Source organism: Cavia porcellus, unplaced genomic scaffold (genome assembly GCF_034190915.1).
Source record: "Cavia porcellus strain 051 isolate PalLab524CR breed Dunkin Hartley unplaced genomic scaffold, mCavPor4.1 scaffold_3, whole genome shotgun sequence".
Classification (NCBI taxonomy): domain Eukaryota; kingdom Metazoa; phylum Chordata; class Mammalia; order Rodentia; family Caviidae; genus Cavia; species Cavia porcellus.
In genome coordinates, this window is record NW_026947486.1 from 37770984 (window position 1) to 37792137 (window position 21154).

Sequence of the window (21154 nt, forward strand, 5' to 3'; positions counted from 1 at the left end):
GCTCTCTATATGGCGCCTTATGTGTATTGGTGCGGTGTCTGCTATTGCCTGTTTCTCAGAATTGGGGGCCGAGGAGCCTTTCTTGTTGCTGCCTCTTCCCATGCTGCCTCTTCTTCTCTGTTCCTTATATATGCAAGCTTATATAAGAGGTCCAGGTTCTCTCCCAGTCAGCCACAGCCTGATCGAATTGCGCCAGTTAGGTGTTCCCGCTCACCGCTGCGCACCAGGGAGTTACGGACCAGGCAGCCTACGCGTCTCCCCTCCCGGCCACCATCAGGCTCTGGGAGCTGGGTTGGGACAGCCTACCAGGTCCGCCGGCAGCATCACGCAGGCCAGGCACTTTTCACCGATCCCGCCCAAGATGGGGATGTGTGGCTGGAGTCGCCACCGTGCCCTGCTCCCGCAGGACTGCTCGGGCCCAGAAAGTCCTCTGCTGGAGTCAAACTGTGGTAGAGTGTCAGTTTCTCTCACTCACCTCACCACAAGTCAGTGCACGCCTCCCTGCCGTTCGCAGATTGCCATTCTCAGAGCTTCTGCGCGTCTCTCTCCTTGCCGAGCCGCTGTGGAGGCAGCCAGCCGCCGCGCGGTGGGAAACCCAAATCGCGGCTTACAATGGCGCGGGGTCCAGCCTCCACACTGAGGCTTTTCTGTTCCTGTTTTAGCACCAGGACTGTATTCCAAGTTGGTTTCTCTCAGCCCAGTTCGTTCCTGAGTCAGCAGAGCATATCTCCACCTGCTTATGTCTCCTTAGTCCGCACCATTCCTGGCTTCTGAGCCGAGTCTTTCCGAGAGCCTCCGGTAGTTGCTGTTATCTGTCCGCCATGTTCTCCCGGAAGTCTCGTCTCCATCAGTCTTAACATGTTGTATCTTATTGGATTTTATTATATGTGATAATATAAACAAAAACTTTTATAGACAAGGAGATTATACAGAAACCATTGTTCATTTTCTGTTAGTTGATTCTAAATACCCTGTAATACTGTCATTCTCTTGAATTGTTTTACATTGTCTTGATATGTTTGATGCTATAGTATATGAAGTTATACTCAAAGATTTCAAGGAAAGAGACACTGTGATAACTACTTTTATGTCGGGATATCTTGTGGTGAAACATTATTTTGTTTAAATGGTTGTTTTGACCTGCACTTTTTTTTTGTTATGCCCTCTTTTATCTCAATCTCCTTTTTTATTATTTACTTTTTTATTTTTATCTTTTTAATTATGGGAAAAATAAAAAATAGCAGGATATATTACAGTAACCCACTTTGATTTCCTATTAACTTGATTTGAAACCTCATATTGCTCTCACCATTTTGTTTTGACTGATTTTCCTCTATTCTGTTTTGCTTGATAGTACCAAGTTTGAAAGTATAGGCAACAATTGTGAAGATAATAAGATTCATTATGATGCCCATTCTGGTTGACTACTATCTTCTTTTGAAGACCTGTAATGTCTCCAGTGTTTTGGTTTTATTGGTTTTGTTCTTTACTGCTTTGTTCAGTTTTATTATAACTGATGATATAGGCAATTATTTTTAAGCTAGCAAGAGGCATTATGATAACCATTGTTGATCATCTTGTATTTTGTTTTTGCATTATGTATTATGTCCATTCTTTTGATTTGACTGACTCTGTTTTGTTATGTCACATTTGGTTTTATTCTCTTCAAAAAAAGTAATAAGATCTGTGGGAGTATTAAAACCCAAAATATGTAATTGTCATTGTACAAAAGAGACAAAAAGAAAGTGTTCTAAAGGATATAACTGCATGTATATTTAAGTGTATAAGATAGATAACCATATTACTGAGTTTTGTTGGATCATTGAGCAGAAATGTTTGCAGTCTCCCTGTTTGAATGTCCACTTTATATGCTTTAATTTTGTAACTTGAATAACTATTTCTAACCTGACAATATGTAATCTATCAACTAGTGATTTCCTAATGTTTATTTTTTCTGAAATTCTGTATAACTTGTACCCTTTTTCTGTTTTTTTCTTTTTCCCCTTAAATAAAAAAAAATCTATGAAGGCAAAGTTAAATATAAAGAAAATATGCTTTTAAGTTAAAAAAGATAGAAGTTTAATTATAATAAAGCACTTTTTCTTAATAAAGTATTAGCTATGTAGACATAATAATCATATTTCAAAGTTTTAAAAATATTTAATGTTTGGAATAATGAATCCTAAGTAACCTATTTACTATGTGACAATTACTTACCTTCTCCAAACCTCAATTTCTTCATTTACAAAGTGATCTAATGATATTTATATTGTTGTTATAGCAATTAAATAAAAATATATAAAGCACACTTTATGGCACTTTTTCAGAATGCAACAACTTGTCATTATCATGAAGCATGGAAAAGAGATTTAATAATGTGGAAGCTTTAAAAAATAATGCAGAAGCTCAATCATGTGATAGATTACTCTTCTTAGGTAAGCATATAGTTAGTTGTTTCTTGCCTGAGAAACTTGTAGAAGTTTTAGTCAAACCCTCTTGGGGATCAGTCTACATTTAGTGTAAATTTGGTCCATTTGAAAAATATGTAATTTCCTGAGTTTATTAAAAATTAGATTGTTTATATACATTCCTTCCATAGTGGTACTTTATATTTTGTGTTTTGGTGTTAGGGATTGAACCCTGGATCTCATGTGTGCTAAGCACATTTGCTACACCTGAACTACACCCCAGCCCTAAGGTTAAAATGGTATTAGCATTATTTTTTGTTAGCATTTACTATTAAAATATTAATGCTTTTGTTGCATCATAGTTTGAATATTTCAAAACTAAAAAAGTGATCGGCAGGTTAGGTAGACAAGCAATGCTAGTGGAAAATGGAGAAGATAGTAAGAATATAAAAGCTAAAGCTTTTCCATAGCCAGTGCAACTCACCCCTAGATCACTTATTGGTACAGTCAAGTAGTAGACTGGAGTTGTGTCAGAGGGAGCCTATAAAAGAGATCTGCAAGAGGCTGTCTGGGCAGTCTCTTTAAGTTAAGGAAGAAGAAGTAGGCCTATCTGTTCAGAGAGCAAGTAAGGAGATGAAATGTGGTTTTTGTGGAACTAGTTGTGTTAGGTCTGTAAAGGCACCATGGAAGATCAAGTTTAAAGATGCACCATTATAAGTGGTGGAGAACCTATGGCATGAATGCTGCAGGGGGTGATTTGTATCATTAAAAGTTCTACAAGGTTTACCATCACTGTCCTATAGTACTTTTATCATTGTTGCCATTGTTGTTTCACATTCTGTTTGAAGAGTCTCTGATTATTTGAAACAATTCCTTTTTTGCTGGGAATGGTGGAGCATCCCTGTAACTCTAGCACATAGGAAGCTGAGCTAGGAATTCATTATGTCCCCTTGAAGATGAGGTTCAGTGTCGATGTCGCTTCCGGCCGGCAGGAAGGACACACGACAAAGTCTGGCAGTGGACAACCTTTTCTTTTATTTTCCTTCTCCGTACAGCCTGCCCTGGGATCGCTCCCAGCCGAAGCCTCCTTTGGTCCGCTCCCCGCGGCTCCTTCTGGGCTTCTACTTCCGGGCTTCTTCTTCTCCCCCAGGGGTGGCACCAGTATATATACGGATACAGTGTCCAATCATGTTAAAGTAAGCAAGGCAAGCTGATTGGCTAACATCATCAGTTGCCAGGCAGACTATATTGTTGAGCGGGTTGCTTACGCGGTAAGCAGGAAACTAACGTGCTCGATGGGAGGGGTAATCTACCTCAGGCTTTACTCTTTACTACAGGCCTCACGTCCGCCAAGTGAGGCGACCGGGCTCGGGGCTGCGGCTCCCAACATCTCCCCCTTTTTTATTTTTTATGAATGTGCGCATCGTAGCCCTTCCTGGACTGGGTGCAGAGGCTTATGCCCTATGTGTAGGCCCACCGTAGGTCCTTGGCTTAGACCCTGGTCGGCCGTCCCATGGTCTGCCAAGGCCCTGAGGCCCTCGTCCTTTTTCTAGGGCCAGGCACAAACTGGACGGAACCTGGATGCACACAAGCTTGCACTCATTTCCTCTCCGTAAAGAAATCCCCTCGGAGAGAAATTTAGACCTGGGCAGCATCTAACAGTCCAGCGGCTTACGTGCAGGATGGGGTAGGGCCTGGCTTAGGTTGAGTCGCACCGGGGGAGTACGCTCTTACCCGTCATTGACTCTCCTACCCTGCTATATCATAATTTTTTAGAGGAGGAGTGTGGGAAGCTCACCGTCCCTAGACTCGGTCGTAGGCTAGGCGAGCGAGCCATGCATATGCCTGAGGATCTTCTTGTCCATTTCGGGCTATCGCTATTTCTATTCATCTTGTTGGTTGGTCTGTGATGGATCTCCGGTAGGGCAGGTCTGATCTTCAGTCGAGGGCTTTGTCGCCCGTGTCAGTCTCTCCGGTACCCACAGTGGTATTGGGGATGTCCGACCCTGTAGGGCATTGCCCAAGCCTTTGCCGGGGGTATATCCCTGGTTCCTGAGTATATCCTTAGCCTGGGGGGAGCAGTTTGACGTAAGCGTGACATCCATCTGAGTGAGGATGTCCCTTCCCCATAGAGACACTGGCAACTGCAACACAAATGGTTGGAAATGGCCCTGATGACCCTCCTCATCGCACCAGAACAGGGTTGAAGCACTAACCTGAGGAGCTGACACCATCCCCAGGCCCTGCAGCGTGTTATCTGCAGTGTTGGTGGGCCAGTTGGAGGGCCAATCCTTTCTAGAGATAATGGAACGGTCAGCTCCTGTGTCTAGGAGCCCTGTTATATCCTTGCCATTGACCTTAAGTGAGAGCATGGGCCTTTTATCAAGTATTATATGGAGTCCCTCGAAGACTTCCCCTGAGGAACCGAAACCTTGACTTTCTCTAATTTTCTGCTTTGAGGGGAATCTCTTGTGGAGACTGGGGAGCAGCAAGAGCTGCGCTATCTTGTCTTCTTTATTGATTACCATAGTACCCACAAGAGATTGAACCATAATTTTAATGTGTCCTGTGTAGTCTGAGTCTATGACCCCCGGGACTACTATGAGACCCCGAAGGGCCGTGGAGGATCTCCCGATCACCAAACCCACGGAATTTTCGGGTAACGGTCCCTTAAAGGTGGTTTCAACCACTTGAACACCCATATCAGGCACTAATATAAGTCTGGAGGCGACACTGAGGTCCACACCTGCTGACCCAGGGGTGGCCCTTGTTGAAGGCTGCCATCCTGAGCTGTCCTGTCTCTGGGGCGGGGGCCCGCCTGTGAAGGGGGCCCCCTCTGGCCGTTTTTTGGCCCTCTAGCATCTCGTCCACAAATACGGTTGCCCTGAGCATCAAAGACCGACCTACACTCCTCAGCTTTGTGTGATCCCCTCTTGCATCGCCCACAAACATATGGTTCTTCATTCCTAGGGCGAGGCCTAGCATCTGCATTGTTTGGGCAATGACGTTTAATGTGTCCTGGCTCCCCGCAGGCAAAACACCCTTTAGCCTTACATTCCCCTTCTAACCCGCGAGGTCCCCTCTGCTGTACAGCCGCGGCCAGGAGAGCAGCCACTCCCGAGTTGGAAAGCGGCCCACCTATCTCTCTACATATCCTAATCCAGGCGTTGAGGTCCTTATTCTTATGAGGAGCTATCGCTGCCTTGCACTCCTTTGTACATTGCTCAAAAATCAGCTGCCTTACCAGCGGTCGAGCCACTCCCGGATCAGAAAATATCTTATCGGCAGCATCTTGCATTCGGGCCACAAAGTCAACAAATGGCTCTGTGGTACCCTGAATTATTTTTGAAAGACACAAGGAGGCTGTTCCGGCACCACTTACCTGCTTCCAGGCGCGGAGCCCTATGGCGTTGATTTGTTCATAGACAGCGCCGGGGAACTGAGTCTGATCATCAGCGTGCCGACCTTCTCCCATAAGCATTTCCTTGTTCCACCCCCGGTTTCCCCGACTGGCGTTTCTCTCAGCCTGCTCTGCAGAGAACTCTGCGTACCAGGCTCGCCAATCCAGGTAACTACCCGAGGGCAGACACGCCTTTGCCAGCTGAATCCAGTCCGCGGGGGTGAGGGGCCCAGAAGACAGGTTCTCCAGCATGGCAATGGTGTAAGGCGCAGTCGGCCCAAAGGTTGTAACTGCATTTTTAAGTTCTCTAATCTGCTTTATCTCAAAAGGCTCCCATGCATTACGTCCCTGGCCCACAGCTACTTGTACAGGAAATATCCCGTAGGGGCCACTATCTATCCCAGGTGGTGGATGTACCTCATGAGACAAACGTCCCCCCTGCCATAGCCGCCTGTAAAAATACCGACCCGCCGGCGGCGGAGCATAAGACGGCGGCCATGATTGGGCGGAAAATGGGGGCCCGTGCATCACTTCCTGTTCTGGCGAAGGGGAAGGGAGCTCCCGGGCGGCCGCCTCGCGGCGAGGGATCGCCTCCGGGAACAGCCCCCAAGGTGAGGCGGAAGGCTTCGCCTCCCTCTCGCGCCGGGGAGCGCTCAGGAGCTCTCTACTCCTCCGCAGACCAAGTTGAGCGGAGTGCAATTCACAGCGCAACGCTGGAAAAGAACCCTGCGACTCCTTATCGAGCGACTTAGGCTCCTGACAGCTGGTCTCTTTGGCCTCCTTGCCATTCAACTTTCCCTCGTCCTCGGAGTCAGACGACTCCGAGGCTAGAGCCCCGTCCTTCTCCTTAGCATCTTTGTTCCCCTTGACGGGCCCCTCTCGGGAGCTCCCCGACTGGGCCTGCTCAAATACCCTGCGTACTTTTGTAAGCTCTTGAGAGCTTTCTCCACAACCACCCTCGCTCTTAGTGTTGCTACCTAGCATGTTTCCCATCTTTTAATATGTTACTCACCGCGTGAGGCCCAAGGAATCCGCCACTTACGCGTGAGCCTGAGGGGAGTCTAAAAGCCCTGTAGGTGCGCGCCACCCAGAGCCCAGGCTTATCCCCAACTCACCTGTCTCGCAGCTCTGTACTTGAGCGTTGTCCGCTGTCACGTCTCGGGGGTGATCAGTCCCCGTGCGGGCCTCCAAATGTCGATGTCGCTCCCGGCCGGCAGGAAGGACACACGACAAAGTCTGGCAGTGGACAACCTTTTCTTTTATTTTCCTTCTCCGTACAGCCTGCCCTGGGATCGCTCCCAGCCGAAGCCTCCTTTGGTCCGCTCCCCGCGGCTCCTTCTGGGCTTCTACTTCCGGGCTTCTTCTTCTCCCCCAGGGGTGGCACCAGTATATATACGGATACAGTGTCCAATCATGTTAAAGTAAGCAAGGCAAGCTGATTGGCTAACATCATCAGTTGCCAGGCAGACTATATTGTTGAGCGGGTTGCTTACGCGGTAAGCAGGAAACTAACGTGCTCGATGGGAGGGGTAATCTACCTCAGGCTTTACTCTTTACTACAGGCCTCACGTCCGCCAAGTGAGGCGACCGGGCTCGGGGCTGCGGCTCCCAACATCATACCACAGTGATATATGTGCACCTATATTTATAACAGCACAATTTGTAATTGCCAGATCTTGGAAACAACCCAAGTGTCCATCAACTGAGGAATGGATAAAAAAGTTGTGGTATTTCTATACAATGGAGTATTATTCAACTATAAAGAAGGATCACATTGAGATATTTATCAATAAATGGGCGCAGCTTGAGACCATACTCATAAGTGAAATAAATCAACCTCGCATGTATGAATACCGAGTAGTTTCCCTAATGTAAGTAATGATTCAAATATATAAAAATATGTGGTAATCATGATTCCCCATTATGTGGCCTTGAAGCCTTATAAAATTTTCACTTATTAATTAGAAAGGCTTTATTCTGGGCTTCTTGATATGGAAATATTTGAAGCTATAGTATATGAAGTTTTATCCAAATATTTCAAGGAAAAAGACAGACACTATGGTAACTACTATTAAGTCGGGTTATTTGGTGGTGAAGCACTAGATTGCTGAAACAGTCATGCTTTGACCTGTATTGTTATATTATTTCCTGTTTTATCTCAATCTCTCCCTTATTCTTTAAAACAATTATTTAGTTATTTCTTATGTTTGTTTTAATTAAGGGGAAAAATTTTAAAAATTAGGATATATAATAGTAACTCTTTTTGATTTCCTATTAACTTGTTTTGAAGTCCTGTAATACTCCCATGATCTTGTTTTGACTGATTAGACTCTGTTCCATTCTGTATGATAGTATCACGTTTGAGGGTATAGGCAACTACTTTGAAGGCAATAAGATTCACTAAGATGCCCATTCTGGTTTGACTATTGTCTCCTTTGGAAGTCCTGTAATGTTTACAATGCCTACGTTTTATTGGTCTTGTTCTCTACTGTTTTATCCAACTTTATAATATCTAATGAGATAGACAATTCTTTTTAAGGAAACAAGAGACAACGTTGATAACCATTGTTGATAACCTTGTACTCTGTTCTACATCATGAGCTATGTCTATCCTTGGTTTTGACTGACAGCTTTGTTTTGCCATATTTGACTTTATTCTCTCCCCCCCCCAAAAAAAAAAGTAATAAGAACTAAGGAGTAATAAAATCCAAAATGTGTAAATTTTGTTGTAAAAAAGAGAGGGGAAAAAAAAGAGCTCTACCGGATATAACAGCAAGTGTGTTTGGGGGTGTTAAATGGCTGACTATATTAATGTTTTTGGATCATTGAACACAGCTGTTTGCAGTCTCTCTGTTTGAATGTGCACTTTGTATTCTTTGATACTGTGATTTGAGCAACTATTTCCAAGATGATAATATGTAATCTATTAACAGGTGATTTCTTACTGTTATGGTTTTTTTTTTTTGTAGTTCTGTATTACGTGTACCCTTACACCGCTTTGTTTTGTTTTGTGTTTTTCTCTTTTTCCTCTTAAATAAAGTTTAAAAAAAAAGAAACAGTTCCTTGCACCATGAGGAAAGTCTCCTGAGTTCCCAGACTAGGGAAGACAGACAGGAACATTTCAGAGAAACAAAACCAAAAAAATGCACCCACAGGAGCTTACTAGCTAGCTCTCCTGTTAGGCTAAGCCAAATACAGTCCCAGATTTTGGAGTGATGGAGTCTCCTCTGTAGAGGTGGTTTCTAGGTTCTTTCTCTCCTGAGCAAAGAATGGTAGTAAAATTTTATTAAATGCAGGAAAAAAAACTGGTCCTGCAGAGCAAGTTTGGCCCAAGTCAAAATAGGAAAGAAGTATACCCTCCATAATAAAACTCAAAATGTGTAAATTTTGTTGTAAAAAAGAGAGGGAAAAAAAGAGCTCTAAAGGATACAACAGCAAGAGTGTTTAGGGGTGTTAAATAGCTGACCATATTAATGTTTTTGGTTGGATCATTGAACACAACTGTTTGCATTCTCACTGTTTGAATGTCCACTTTGTATGCTTTGATACTGTGATTTGAGCAACTATCTCTAAGATGATAATGTGTAATCTATTAACTGGTGATTTCTTACTGTTTTTTTTTTTTTTTTTGTAGTTCTGTATTACTTGTACCCTTATACCGTTTTGTTTTGTTTTGTTTTGTTTTGTTTTTTCTCTTTTTCCTTTTTAATAAAATTTAAAAAAAAAAAAAGAAGTATACCCTCCAGCTTGAAGGTGGGCCACCATGCAAAAGAGAACACAGTGGCCCTGGAGAAGTATTAACAGTGGTTACCTCAGAGTAAAAAGCTCACAAGAAACGTATGTTCTACAGGTAAAAGATTTTGGTTTGGTTTTGTGTTATTGGAGATTGAACCCAAGGCTTTGGCACTGGGTTACATCCTCAGCCATTTTAAATTTTGAGATGGAGTCTTGTTAAGTTGCTCCATTGTCTAGGCTGGGCTAAAACTTGGGGCCCTCCTGCCTCAGCCTCCTGCACTGCTGTGATTACAGGCAGTGCCACCATACCTAGCTACAGTCAAAAGGATTATGTCATTAATCACATTTTTATACTACATATTATCTTCATATTATTAACACTTTTCTTAGAAATGTAGTTTCAGTATGTTGCCCAGACTGATGTCATACTTCTGGGCTCAAGATCCTCCTGTCTTAACCTCCTGAGCAGATAGGCCACTCACCACTGAATCTAGTTATGAGCACAGTTTTTAAAAGAAAATGAAGGGGTTATGGATCTGAAGAATGATTACAAAATGATTAAGGCAAAGAGAAAAGTAGAACAATTCAAAGTCATGGACATAGAATTGGATATTTGAAGTTTATATTTTCACATGTAAAGTAATTCTGGGAAATATCCAGAATCAGACAGAGATTTTGTGACAGACTTAGAGTGGAGAAGAGTATTAGTGATGATCAAGGAACTGTAAAGCTAAGATGTTGTTTGATTAGTCCTTATGTAGGAGCCCACTGATGGAATAGGAAATAAAAAGCAATTTGGGTAGAAAGGAAAGTGAGAACCAGAAGCCAAGTCTTCACAGAATATAAGGAAATATCCAAGAAGCCAATATGTGGCTACATGAAGAAAGAATAAAAACCAGGCATGGTGGCACATGCCTATAATCTGAGCACTCTTGGAGGCTGATGTTAGAGGATCCCAAATTCAAACATGCCTAGGCACTTTAGCAATTTAGCAAAACCCTGTCTCAAAATAAAGAATGCCATATTAATAAGCAAAATATACTCTTAAGGACAATTAATGCAACCAAATAGAACTTGGGGAGGAAATTTAGGGTACAGTAATTTATCTACAATAGAATCAGTTTTTCAGAAAACACAGTGCAAATACATATGGCAAGGGAGGTTACAGCAGGTAGGTAAGGGACTGGGGGAAAAAGAAGGTAGGAAAGGTAGGAGAAAGGCCAAAAATGTTCAAGAAAGAATGAACAAAAAAAGCAAAGAATTAAAAAGGCTTACAGGATAAACTGGCTTTTAGTGCAAAGATCCTGGATAAAATCCCCAGTACAAAAATAAAGGATAAGACTGTGAAAGTTAGGAACCTCAAAGGGAAAATTTTTCTGAGAGTTGAAGCAATGGTCTGGATGCAATGAAATGCAGTAAGAATAATGATCATGTCTGTGAAATAAAATTACAAATATTAATAACTCTCCAGTCTCAGTGAGGTAAAAAAAAAATGTGCACTCATATGGGTGGTAAGACTGTACATGAGAAAAATCATTCTGGAAAAAATTTGGCAGTATTTATCAAAAAATTAAATATTCATGTCATTTATTTCAGCAGTTCCATTCCATACATCTGTCCTACAAACACATTCTAATAATGCATATAAAATATGCATTATTAGAATATTCACAATGATTAAAAAACTGAAAATAACCTATATGTTCATCATAAAGCAGATTCATTAAACATACTATGTGAAGTATTCGCTCAAAAGCCAGGCTAACTGGATCCTTTAACCCCCAAATGCTTTTCCTGCTGGGCATGACGATGCATTCCTATAACCCTGACTACATGGGAGACTGAGGCAGTAGGATGGCAAGTTGGAGACCAGCCTGGGCAACTCAGTGAGAAGTTGGCTCAAATATAGTGTTCTTCCTTTGCTCTTCAAACTCTAGGAAATTCCTACTCATTCTTTAACTCTCAGACCTATCTTTTCTGTGAAGCTTTCACTGACAGCCTGTAGTTAAAATATGAAATCCTTTCCTTAAGTCCCATAGCAATGTATACAACTGCTATTATAAGATTTAGGGTTATTTAACCTGAGGTTCATAAGTGGACATCAGGGATCATCATGTCCATGGATCCCTTGATGCTTTATGTAAACTTCTGTGCATTTTTCTGGGGGTAAAATCCTGTCACATTTTAATCAAATCCTGGAATGATTACTATAGTGTAAATTATTTATCATTCACAGAGTAATTTACTCTATACCAGACATTATAAATATACAGATGAAACAAAAATATCCCTACATTCAAAAAGTTTACAAATGAAAAAGAAGTAAACACAGGATTATGAAACCAATATATTAACACATAAAAAGAAGCCTAAATAAAAACACAGACACACCATTAATGAATTCGTAAATACAGCACATTCTTGTGGTAGATATTTACTCTTTTCAAAGTAAAGTGAAAATTCAACATAATGTCAACTAAAATCTCAAAAAGATTTTCTGTGGAATTTATTAGCTGATTCCAAAAATTCCTTTTGAAGGAAAAATAAAGGAAAGGAAAAATAAACTATATTATTCAAGAAATGTTTGAAAACAAAAGAATAATTTTTCACGTATCAAGTTTTATGACAAAGCTATGGTAGTAATTTCAAAAATGTGACACTGACATAAGAATAAACATCAATGGCCAGGCACGGTAACACATACCTGTTATCCCAGCCCTCTGGGAGGCTGAGCCAGGAGGATTGAAAGCTTGAGCTCAGTCTAGGTACTTAAGTGACTTAGCAAGACCCTCTGTCAAAAATAAAAAATAAAAAATAACTGAGAGGGTAGCTCAGCATGAAGGGCCTGGGTTCAGTTCCCACTACTAGCCAAAAAAGCGAAACAAAGTAGATGGTCCCAAAAACAGATTCATGTACACAAAGGAATGATATGATAAAGGTAACATTTCAAATCATCAAAGTGTTGGGACAATAATATATTTGGAAAAAATAACACTATAGCAATTGCTCATACCATTCACTACAATAAATTCTAGATAGTTTAAAGAATAAAAATCCAAGCCAGGCATGGTGGCACACACCTATAATCCCAGCACTCGGGAGGCTGGGGCAGGAGGATCATTGCAAATTCAAGACCAAACGGGGCTACAAAGTGAGCTCAGCACCAGCCTGAATTGCATAGTGAAACACTGTCTCAAAAAGACAAAAAAGAAAGAAAGAATAAAAATCCAACCCAGAAACAAACCTTGTATTAGACAAATACTTCTCAGATATGAAACCAAAAGCATAAATCATAAATTTAAAAACTGATAAGCTTAACTTCATCAAAATCATGAACTTCTGTGCTGCAAAAGGTACTGGTAAGAGATGAAAGACAAAGTATAGATCAAGAGGAAATATTTTCAAATAACATATCTGACAAAGGATTTATACCCAGAACTCTCACACTTGATAAGAACACACCATTTAGTTGTTACACAATTGTCTGCATCCTTAATGCTGCAGAAATGTATACTGTACTTACAAAGATTGGATTTTACTGTATGTAATTATACTTTAATAAAAATGAACTAGGCATGGTGACACACATCTATAATTTCAGCACTCTTGAAGGCTATGATAAAAAGATCACAAATTCAAGCCCAGCCTAGGAAATTTGATACCCTGTCTCAAAATAAAACATAAAAGTCTGGGAGTGTAGCTCAGTTTGAAGGTACTGGGTTCAATTCCCACAACCATCAAAAAGAAAAGAAAAGAAAGAAGGAAGGAAGGAAAAAGAAAGAAAGAAAGAAAGAAAGAAAGAAAGAAAGAAAGAAAGAAAGAAAGAAAGACAGACAAAAGAGGAGAAAGAAAGAGAGGGAGGGAAAGAAGGAGGGAAGGAAGGAAGGAAAGGGATAAAAAATTTATAATCCCAGAACATGCCCATTCATGCACATACATACTTGTACACTTAGAAATGTATGAGAAAGTGTAAGTGGAACTAGGGAGGAGGGAAGGGGAAAGTAAGGAAAGGAAAAGAGAAAAATGAGAAAAAGAAAAAATGGAAATGAAGCTTTTATAAATTAGAAAGGGAATAGGCATTGAAGGAAGAGTAGGAGAATGGAAAAAAGAATCAAGTTATATCATATAGAGATATAAATTTCCTGTGGTGAATATGATCATTGTGTATACCTAAAATGTACTCATAAACTTAATTACAAATGAAATTTAAAAAACAAATATAGGAGAAAAAAGGTTGTTTATACAATTAAAACATAAAACATTTGTGCCCTTCAACCTAGTAATCAATCCTACTCATCAGTACCTACTTCAGAGAAACACTTTAACATATGCCCAGAGAGTTAGTGTCAAAAAAGAAAACAACAATCTGGAAAATCTCGATCCATACTTGCTTAACTATAAAAAATCTATCATTTTTATGCTTAAATTTTATAACAATATGCAGTATATTAATAGTGTTAATTTCATATTATTTTGTTTTGAAATTCTGTATCATTTTTAATCCTTTTAAATTAAGAAAACAAAAATATCTATCTGTGGTACAGACTAGCTTCAGTTCATATTTTTCTTGTAAATTTCTAATCTGTTGTGGACAGATACTGTTATGGCTTGTGTCTAGCTGTTGCCCAAAGCCTCATGCAGTCATTAGTGGGGCTTTTCAGAGGTGCCTGGATCTAAAGTGTGTAAGGCTGGTATCAAGGGTGTGTGATTACTAAATTAGTCCACTGATTAACCAGTTTGGCAAAGTTCTGGGTGTGGATAATGAGAAGCCTCCCCCCAGGTGTTAGTGCTACCTGCCTAAGTGTGGATAGATTGGACATGATATAAAGGGACAGAAAGAGGGTCTTCACTGCTGTTTGTTCACTATGCTGCCTTGCTGCCTTGTGTCCACCATGGACTATTTCTCCTCTGTGATGCCCCTATGCCATGCCACCCCGCCTTGAAGTCAGCCAATTATGGACTAAAACTGCTATAAACTGCAAGCCAAAATAAACCTTTCCTCTTTCCTGGGTATCAGATATTTTGTCTCAGCACTGAGAAAAATAATTAAGATAGATACATTTACAGAGAAAAAAACTGCTAGAAAAGTGATTTATCCTGCACTTAGATCTCATGACCATGTCAAATTGTTACAGAAGCTTTTAAATGATCTAGCTGGAAGTATAGCTCAATGATAGAGCACTTACCTAGCATGGACAAGGGCCTGGGTTTGATCCCCAGCACTACACACACACACACACACACACACACACAAAGTCTTTAATTACTTATCCTCAATTTCGGTACCTATCTCCTTGTGATTGGGTGATACAGTTCATGACAGAAATACTTTGAGTAGCAGTAATCTAAATATTCATCAACAGGCAAATGAGGATTACCATATGATCCAACAATTCTGTATCTGGAATCATACTCAAAAGAATTGAAAGCAGGAACTTTAACAGCTATCTGTACATCCATATTCCTAGCAGCATTTTTCACAATAGTCAAAAAGTATAAACCCTAGTGTAGTTGGCAGATGAATGTACAAACAAAACATGACGTGTATATGTGTATAAAAATGAGTATTATTCAGCCTTAACAGGCAAGGCCATTTTGACACATGCTAAATGAAATAAACTTCTCAAAAAAAGACAAATACAAATACGACTACACATATACAGGGTACTTATAATTGTCTGATTCATAAAGGCAGAATGGATGTTGTTAGGAGATACTGGGAGGCAGCAATAAAGTGATTTGCATTTTGCTTTAGGAAGATTAAAAATGTTCTTGAAAGGCACCAGCCGGCCCTGCCCCTGCATGCACTCCAACAGCCATCGGAAGACACTGCCCACCAGTAACCAGCTCAGTGGGGAGTCAGAGGCAGGCCCTGCCCCTGCACACATGCCAATAGCCATCCAGATGACACTGCCTGCAGATAACCAGTGCAGTTGGGAGGCAGCTGCAGGACCAGCCCCTGCACACACTCCAGCAGCCATCTGAAGACACTATACACAGGTAACCAGCTCAGTGGGGAGGCAGCAGCAAGTTCTGCCCTTATGCACACTCCAGCAGCCCTCCAGACTCTTCTGCATCAGGTAGCCAGCATGGGTGGGAAAAACAGCAGCTGGCCTTGTACCAGCATACCCAGTGATGACCACTGGGTACCCGTAGCCAGCACTGGCCAGGAAAATCAAACAATCACACCAAGAGAAATTGTAACCAACATGGGAAGTGCCTGGGACCCAATTGCCTGCTTCTTTGGAAGAACTCAAGAAAATGTCAAGAAGAAGAAGCAAAAGGCAGTCCCTGGACTCCAACCCAAGCAGAGGAAATCCAGGAGATAAAAATATGGAAGGGATTGGGAGTCACACACCTGAAGTATCTGAAGTGATGGCAACTGAAGTAAACAGACAACTTCATGAGGCTATAAAAGAAATTAGAACAGAAATACTATCTCAAGTAAAAGAAGAAATGAAAAACATAACAAAAAATTGCTAAGCATCTCTAAAGGAGACATAGATAAAAACAGAGAAGCATAGGAAAATGAGGAAAACTGTGAATGAACAATATTAGAGATGTAGAATGCATGAAACAGATTCAAAAAGATATCCAGGAAGTTAAAAACTCCATTGAAAACTGGCAAAACCACTTGAAAGAAACTGAAGATAGACATTCAGACCTTGAATACAGGTGTGCAGCGTGCAATCTTGAAAGGAAAGATCTCTTAAAAATAACAAAGAAACAGAAAATAACAATTCAACAACTTCAAGATGATACAAAGCAAAACAACTTAAGAATAATAGGTGTCAGTGAAAAAGCAGGGGTTGGGCTGGGGATTTAGCTCAGTGGCATAAGCGCCTGCCTGGCAAGTGCGAGGTCATGAGTTCAATCCCTGGTATCGCAGAGAGCCGGGCGTGGTGGCTCATGCCTGTAATCCCAGCACTCAGGAGGCTGAGGTGGGAGGATCGTTGCCAAGTTCAAGACCAGCCTGGGTTACAAAGTGAGCTCAAGGCCAGCCTGAACTGCATAATGAGACCCCGTCTCAAAAAAGACAAAAAAAAAAAAAGCAGGGGTCAATACAGATGGTATGAAAATTCTATTTGCAAAAGTAGTAACAGAAAACTTCCCAAACATGGGAAAAGGATGGGATATACAAATAAGTGAGGTATATAGGCCTCCAGCTAGCCATAACCAAAATAAATCTACATCCAGACATATAATAATCAAGATTCCAGAAATTCAACACAAGAAAAGAATATTAAAAGCTGTCAGGGAAATGAAATAGATCACCTATAAAAGAAAATCCAACACAGTGATGACAGACTTCTAAACACAAACCATCAAATCAAGAAGAGCTTGGAGTGAACTATTTCAAGTCCTGAAAGGAAACAACTTCCAACCCAGATTGAGGTACCCTGAAAAACTATCTTTCAAATTTAATGGAGAAGCAAGATACTTCCATGATAAAGAACAATTGAAAGAATTCAGGACAACCAAACAAACCCTAAAAAGAATACTGAAAGACATTCTAGAAAAAGATTTTTTTAAAAAAAGATCACAGTTCCAGGAACAATGGCAAAGGGGGATCACTGAATGGGGCAGATAACTGAATGGAGGGGAAAGTAGGCAGCCAGTGGCAGAAAAATAGCATGGCAGCGACAAGCCAGTGCACCTTGGTCATAACAATTAACATAGCCTCAATTCAGCAATAAAAAGAAACACAGGCAGAATAGATCAGGAGACAAGATTCATCAATATGCTTTCATCAAAAAAACACATTTAACTCAAAAGGAGATTTACAGACTAAAAGTCAAAAGGGAAAAAAACAATGTTCCATGTGACAGGAAATCAGAAAAAAAGGGGGTATAAGAAACATATGGCATTTCTAGACAATGGGAAGCTACTCAGCTATAAAGAAAGATATTCTCAAGGCTCTTGTAGGTAAATGGATATGACTTGAGATCATGCTCATGGATGATACGGTTCAGAGTCACATGAGTGAACATTGTGTTGTCTCCCTAGTATAAAAAACTAAAGGAGTTAGTACAATCCGAAATGCACAATAGATGCTGCGAAGGTGAAAGAGGAGATGTCTAGAAGGGGGAGGTAGTGGTCATTGTTAATCTATATCCTGTTTTGGAACCCTGTTTTGTTTTCATTGTTCTATTTATCTTGGTTTTATTCTAATTTTGTTTTGTTTGATTTTATCATATTTGATGGCATAGACAGTTATTTCAAAAATAACAAGGTATATATAGTAACCATTATTGATTTGAAATTATCTTGTTTTGAAGCCCTGTATTGCTTTTTTCTTTTGATTGATTTTATTCTATTTTGTTTTATTTGATTTTATTACATCTGATGGTATAAGCAGCTACTTTGAAGATAAAAATAAGCATTATGGTAGCCACTGTTGTAACCCTATTGCCTTGTTTTGAAGTCCTGTATTGCTTTCATTGTTTTGTTTTGATTGGTTTTAATCTGTTTTGTTTTGTTTGACTTTATTATACCTGATGGTATGGGCAGTTATTTTGAAGGTAACAAGAGGTTTATGGTAGCCATTATTGATTTCCTTTTATCTTGTTTTGAAGCCTTATATCATGTTCATTATTTTGTTTTGATTGACGACTCTACTTTGTTTTGTGTCTGACAGTATAAGCAACTGCTTTGAAGATAATAAGTAATGGTAGCCACTGTTGTATTCCTATTGTCTTGTGTTGAAGTCATGTTTGTTTTCATTGTTTGGGGTTTTTTTGGTTTTATTCTGTTCTGTTTTGTTTGATTTTATTGTGCCTGATGGCATAGGAAGTTATTTTGAGGATAGCAAGAGGCATCACGATAGCCATTGTTGGTTTCCTTTTATCTCATTTGAAGTCTTGTATCATGTTCATTGTTTTGTTTTGTCTGTATTCTGTTTTCTTTCTTCCAGTTTTACTTTCTTCAAAATAAAAAATAAAATAACGTTCTTGAGCTGTATGGTGGTGATGGTCACATAACAATATGCATGTGCTTAATGTCATTGAACTGTATACTTAAAAAGTGAAGAATGGAATTGGGCATGGTGGTACATACCTGTAATTGTAGCACTCAGGAGGCTGAGGCAGAAGGAACTTGAATTTGAGACAAGTGAGTCAAGGCTAGCCTAGACTACATGGCAAGATTCATCTCAAAAAAAGGTAGAATGGTAAATTTCATGTGACATGTTTATTTCCCATCATATATAGTATGATACACTACTTTAACCAAAACATCATTAATAGATTAAATGCAGAAGCAAATATAAAAATCCAGAAGTCTATTAAACCACTCAATATAATTTGCAAAAAAATGAAATACAATTTCACTCTTCACTCTATTTTTGGCTTTTAAAAAGTTATTTTTTACTCGGCATAGTGGTGCACTCCAAAAATCCCAGCACTTGGGAGGCTGAGGCAGGAGGATTGCCATGAGTTCAAGGCTAGCCTAAACTACATAGGAAGACCCTGTTTCAAAAAAAAAGAAAAAAGTTATTTTTTATCTAAAGTGCTTATGTTAATATATAATGACCGGCTTTTAATGAATTTTTAAATTTTCTTAGTTTTAACTTCCAATATGTTGAATAGTAATAGACTACATATTCTCCCAGGAGTCTTAAGGGGTCCTAAGATCACAGTTGAAGAACCACTTACTAGAGAAATTTTGACAAGGAGTTATGGTCAGAAATGTTCACAAGAACATGACTTGTAGAGTTGGGCATAATGGCAAATGCCTGAAACCTCAGCGCTCGGGATGCCACGGCAGGAGGATTACTGTGAGTCCAAAGCCAGTTCAGGTTACATGGTGAGTCCAAGTCCACCCTGAACTACATTGCAAGACCCTGTCTCAAAAAAAAAAAAAAAGAAAGAAAAGACGCTCTGGATTTAGCTCAGTGGCATAATTGCCTGAGGTCATGAGTTCAATCCCTGAAACTCCCCCAAAAAAGATTACCACTTACAAAAGCAAAAAAAATTGAAAGAAATCTAGTAGTCTATCAGCCATACTATGGCCTATCACTTTTTAAAACTGAAATAAATCTACATGTACTGAAATAAAAATACTTTCATAACACCGAATAAAAAACTTGTAGAATATGTACAGAATAGTAAATAAAAACAAAACACAATCAATTTTCTAGGAAAAATAGAAAAACAAAAAAATCTATATGTTACCAGAATACATAGCATCAGTCAACAGCAGTCACTTAGGAGGAGGATCATGTATAATGGCCAAAATACACTTTTATTATTTCTGTATTTTACAAGAATACTACTGGAATAATTAAAAAATACCAGGACAGAAGCAGCAAGCAGGGCCCAGAATCCAGTCCTGGGCCCTGACCACGTGCATGGGTTGAATTTCAGTGCACCAGGAAAACTTGGAACTCTGCTCCCAGGTGGTAAGACCATGCCCCGTTGTCTGAAATCACCCTAAACCCACAGGAGGTACCAGCAGGCCTAACCTAGTCACACCCAGCCACTTCTAAACAGCAAGCAGGGCCCAGAATCAGGTCCTGGGCCTTGACCAGCCCAAGGGTTGAATTTAAGTGCACCAGGAAAACTTGTAACTTTGCTAACAGGTGGTAAGACCATGCCCTGCATCTGAAATCTCCTTTTTGAAAGGACATCTGAAATGACATTTGAAAGGACACATGGAGTCCCTGCAGGTCCATCTGGCCCACACCAAATAAGCTCCAAGTGGCAAGCAGTTGCCAGCAGTCTGTCTCGGGAGCCAAAAGTGGGCCAGGTGATTCCCAGTGTACCAAGAAAGCTTTGAAACATCGCTCAAAACCCGGAAATAGGAGTGACTCCAGCTGGAACTGAGGAATGCCACGCCACCCTGGGATCTTGGCCCTGGACTCTGTGAGCTTCCTCTGTGACTCTCAAAGAGATAGATTAATTAGACAAAAAGTCAGCAAAGAAATATAAGAACTGAATCATACCTGTGAGCAATTCAATTTAGTACATATTTACAGAGTGCTCCACCCAACCACATCATAATACACATTCTTCTCAGCTGCACAAAACAGATCATATATAATCCCATAAAACATTCTTAAGTAACTGCAAATGTATTGAAATTATCCCATGCAAAATATAATGCATAGTGCACTGAAATTGGAAATTAATGGCAAAAGAAATTGTAAAACCTGCATAAATACATGGAAATTAAATAACAATCTTCTGAACAACCAGTGGGCTACAGATGAAATTAAAGAAGAAATAAAGCCATACCTACAATTCAATGAAAATGCAGAAACACCATACTGTAATGTTTGGGATGCAATGAAAATGGTCTTAAGCGGGAAATACATAGTAATAAATTGTCATATCAAGAAAACAGAATGAGCACAAATAAACAACTTAATGCTTCATCTCAAGCTTCAAGAAAAAAAAGAGCAAGTTAAACCCAAAGTTCATAGAAGAGAGGAAATTGTAAAGATTAGAGCAGAAATCAATGCAATTGAAACTAAAAAAAATACAAAGAATTAATGAATCAAAAAGCTGGTTCTTAGAGAGAATAAACAGAATTCACAAACCTGTAGCTAACCTTATACAGAAAAGAAAGGAAAAAAATCCAAATTCATACAATAAGGACTGAAAAGGGGGAA

General features: G+C 40.1%; 1 protein-coding gene across 1 annotated transcript in view; it reads right to left on the reverse strand.

Annotated features, from left to right (window-relative positions):
• Positions 1-369: 369 nt before the first annotated feature.
• Positions 370-21154, reverse strand: part of LOC134475457 (endogenous retrovirus group K member 7 Gag polyprotein-like) — a 35120-nt gene continuing 14335 nt past the window's right edge. The window contains exon 2 of the mRNA XM_063246042.1: positions 370-20424. Coding sequence (XP_063102112.1) covers positions 5119-6801 — 1683 coding nt within the window. The 5' untranslated portion in view covers positions 6802-20424 and the 3' untranslated portion in view covers positions 370-5118. The remainder of the gene's footprint in view (positions 20425-21154) is intronic.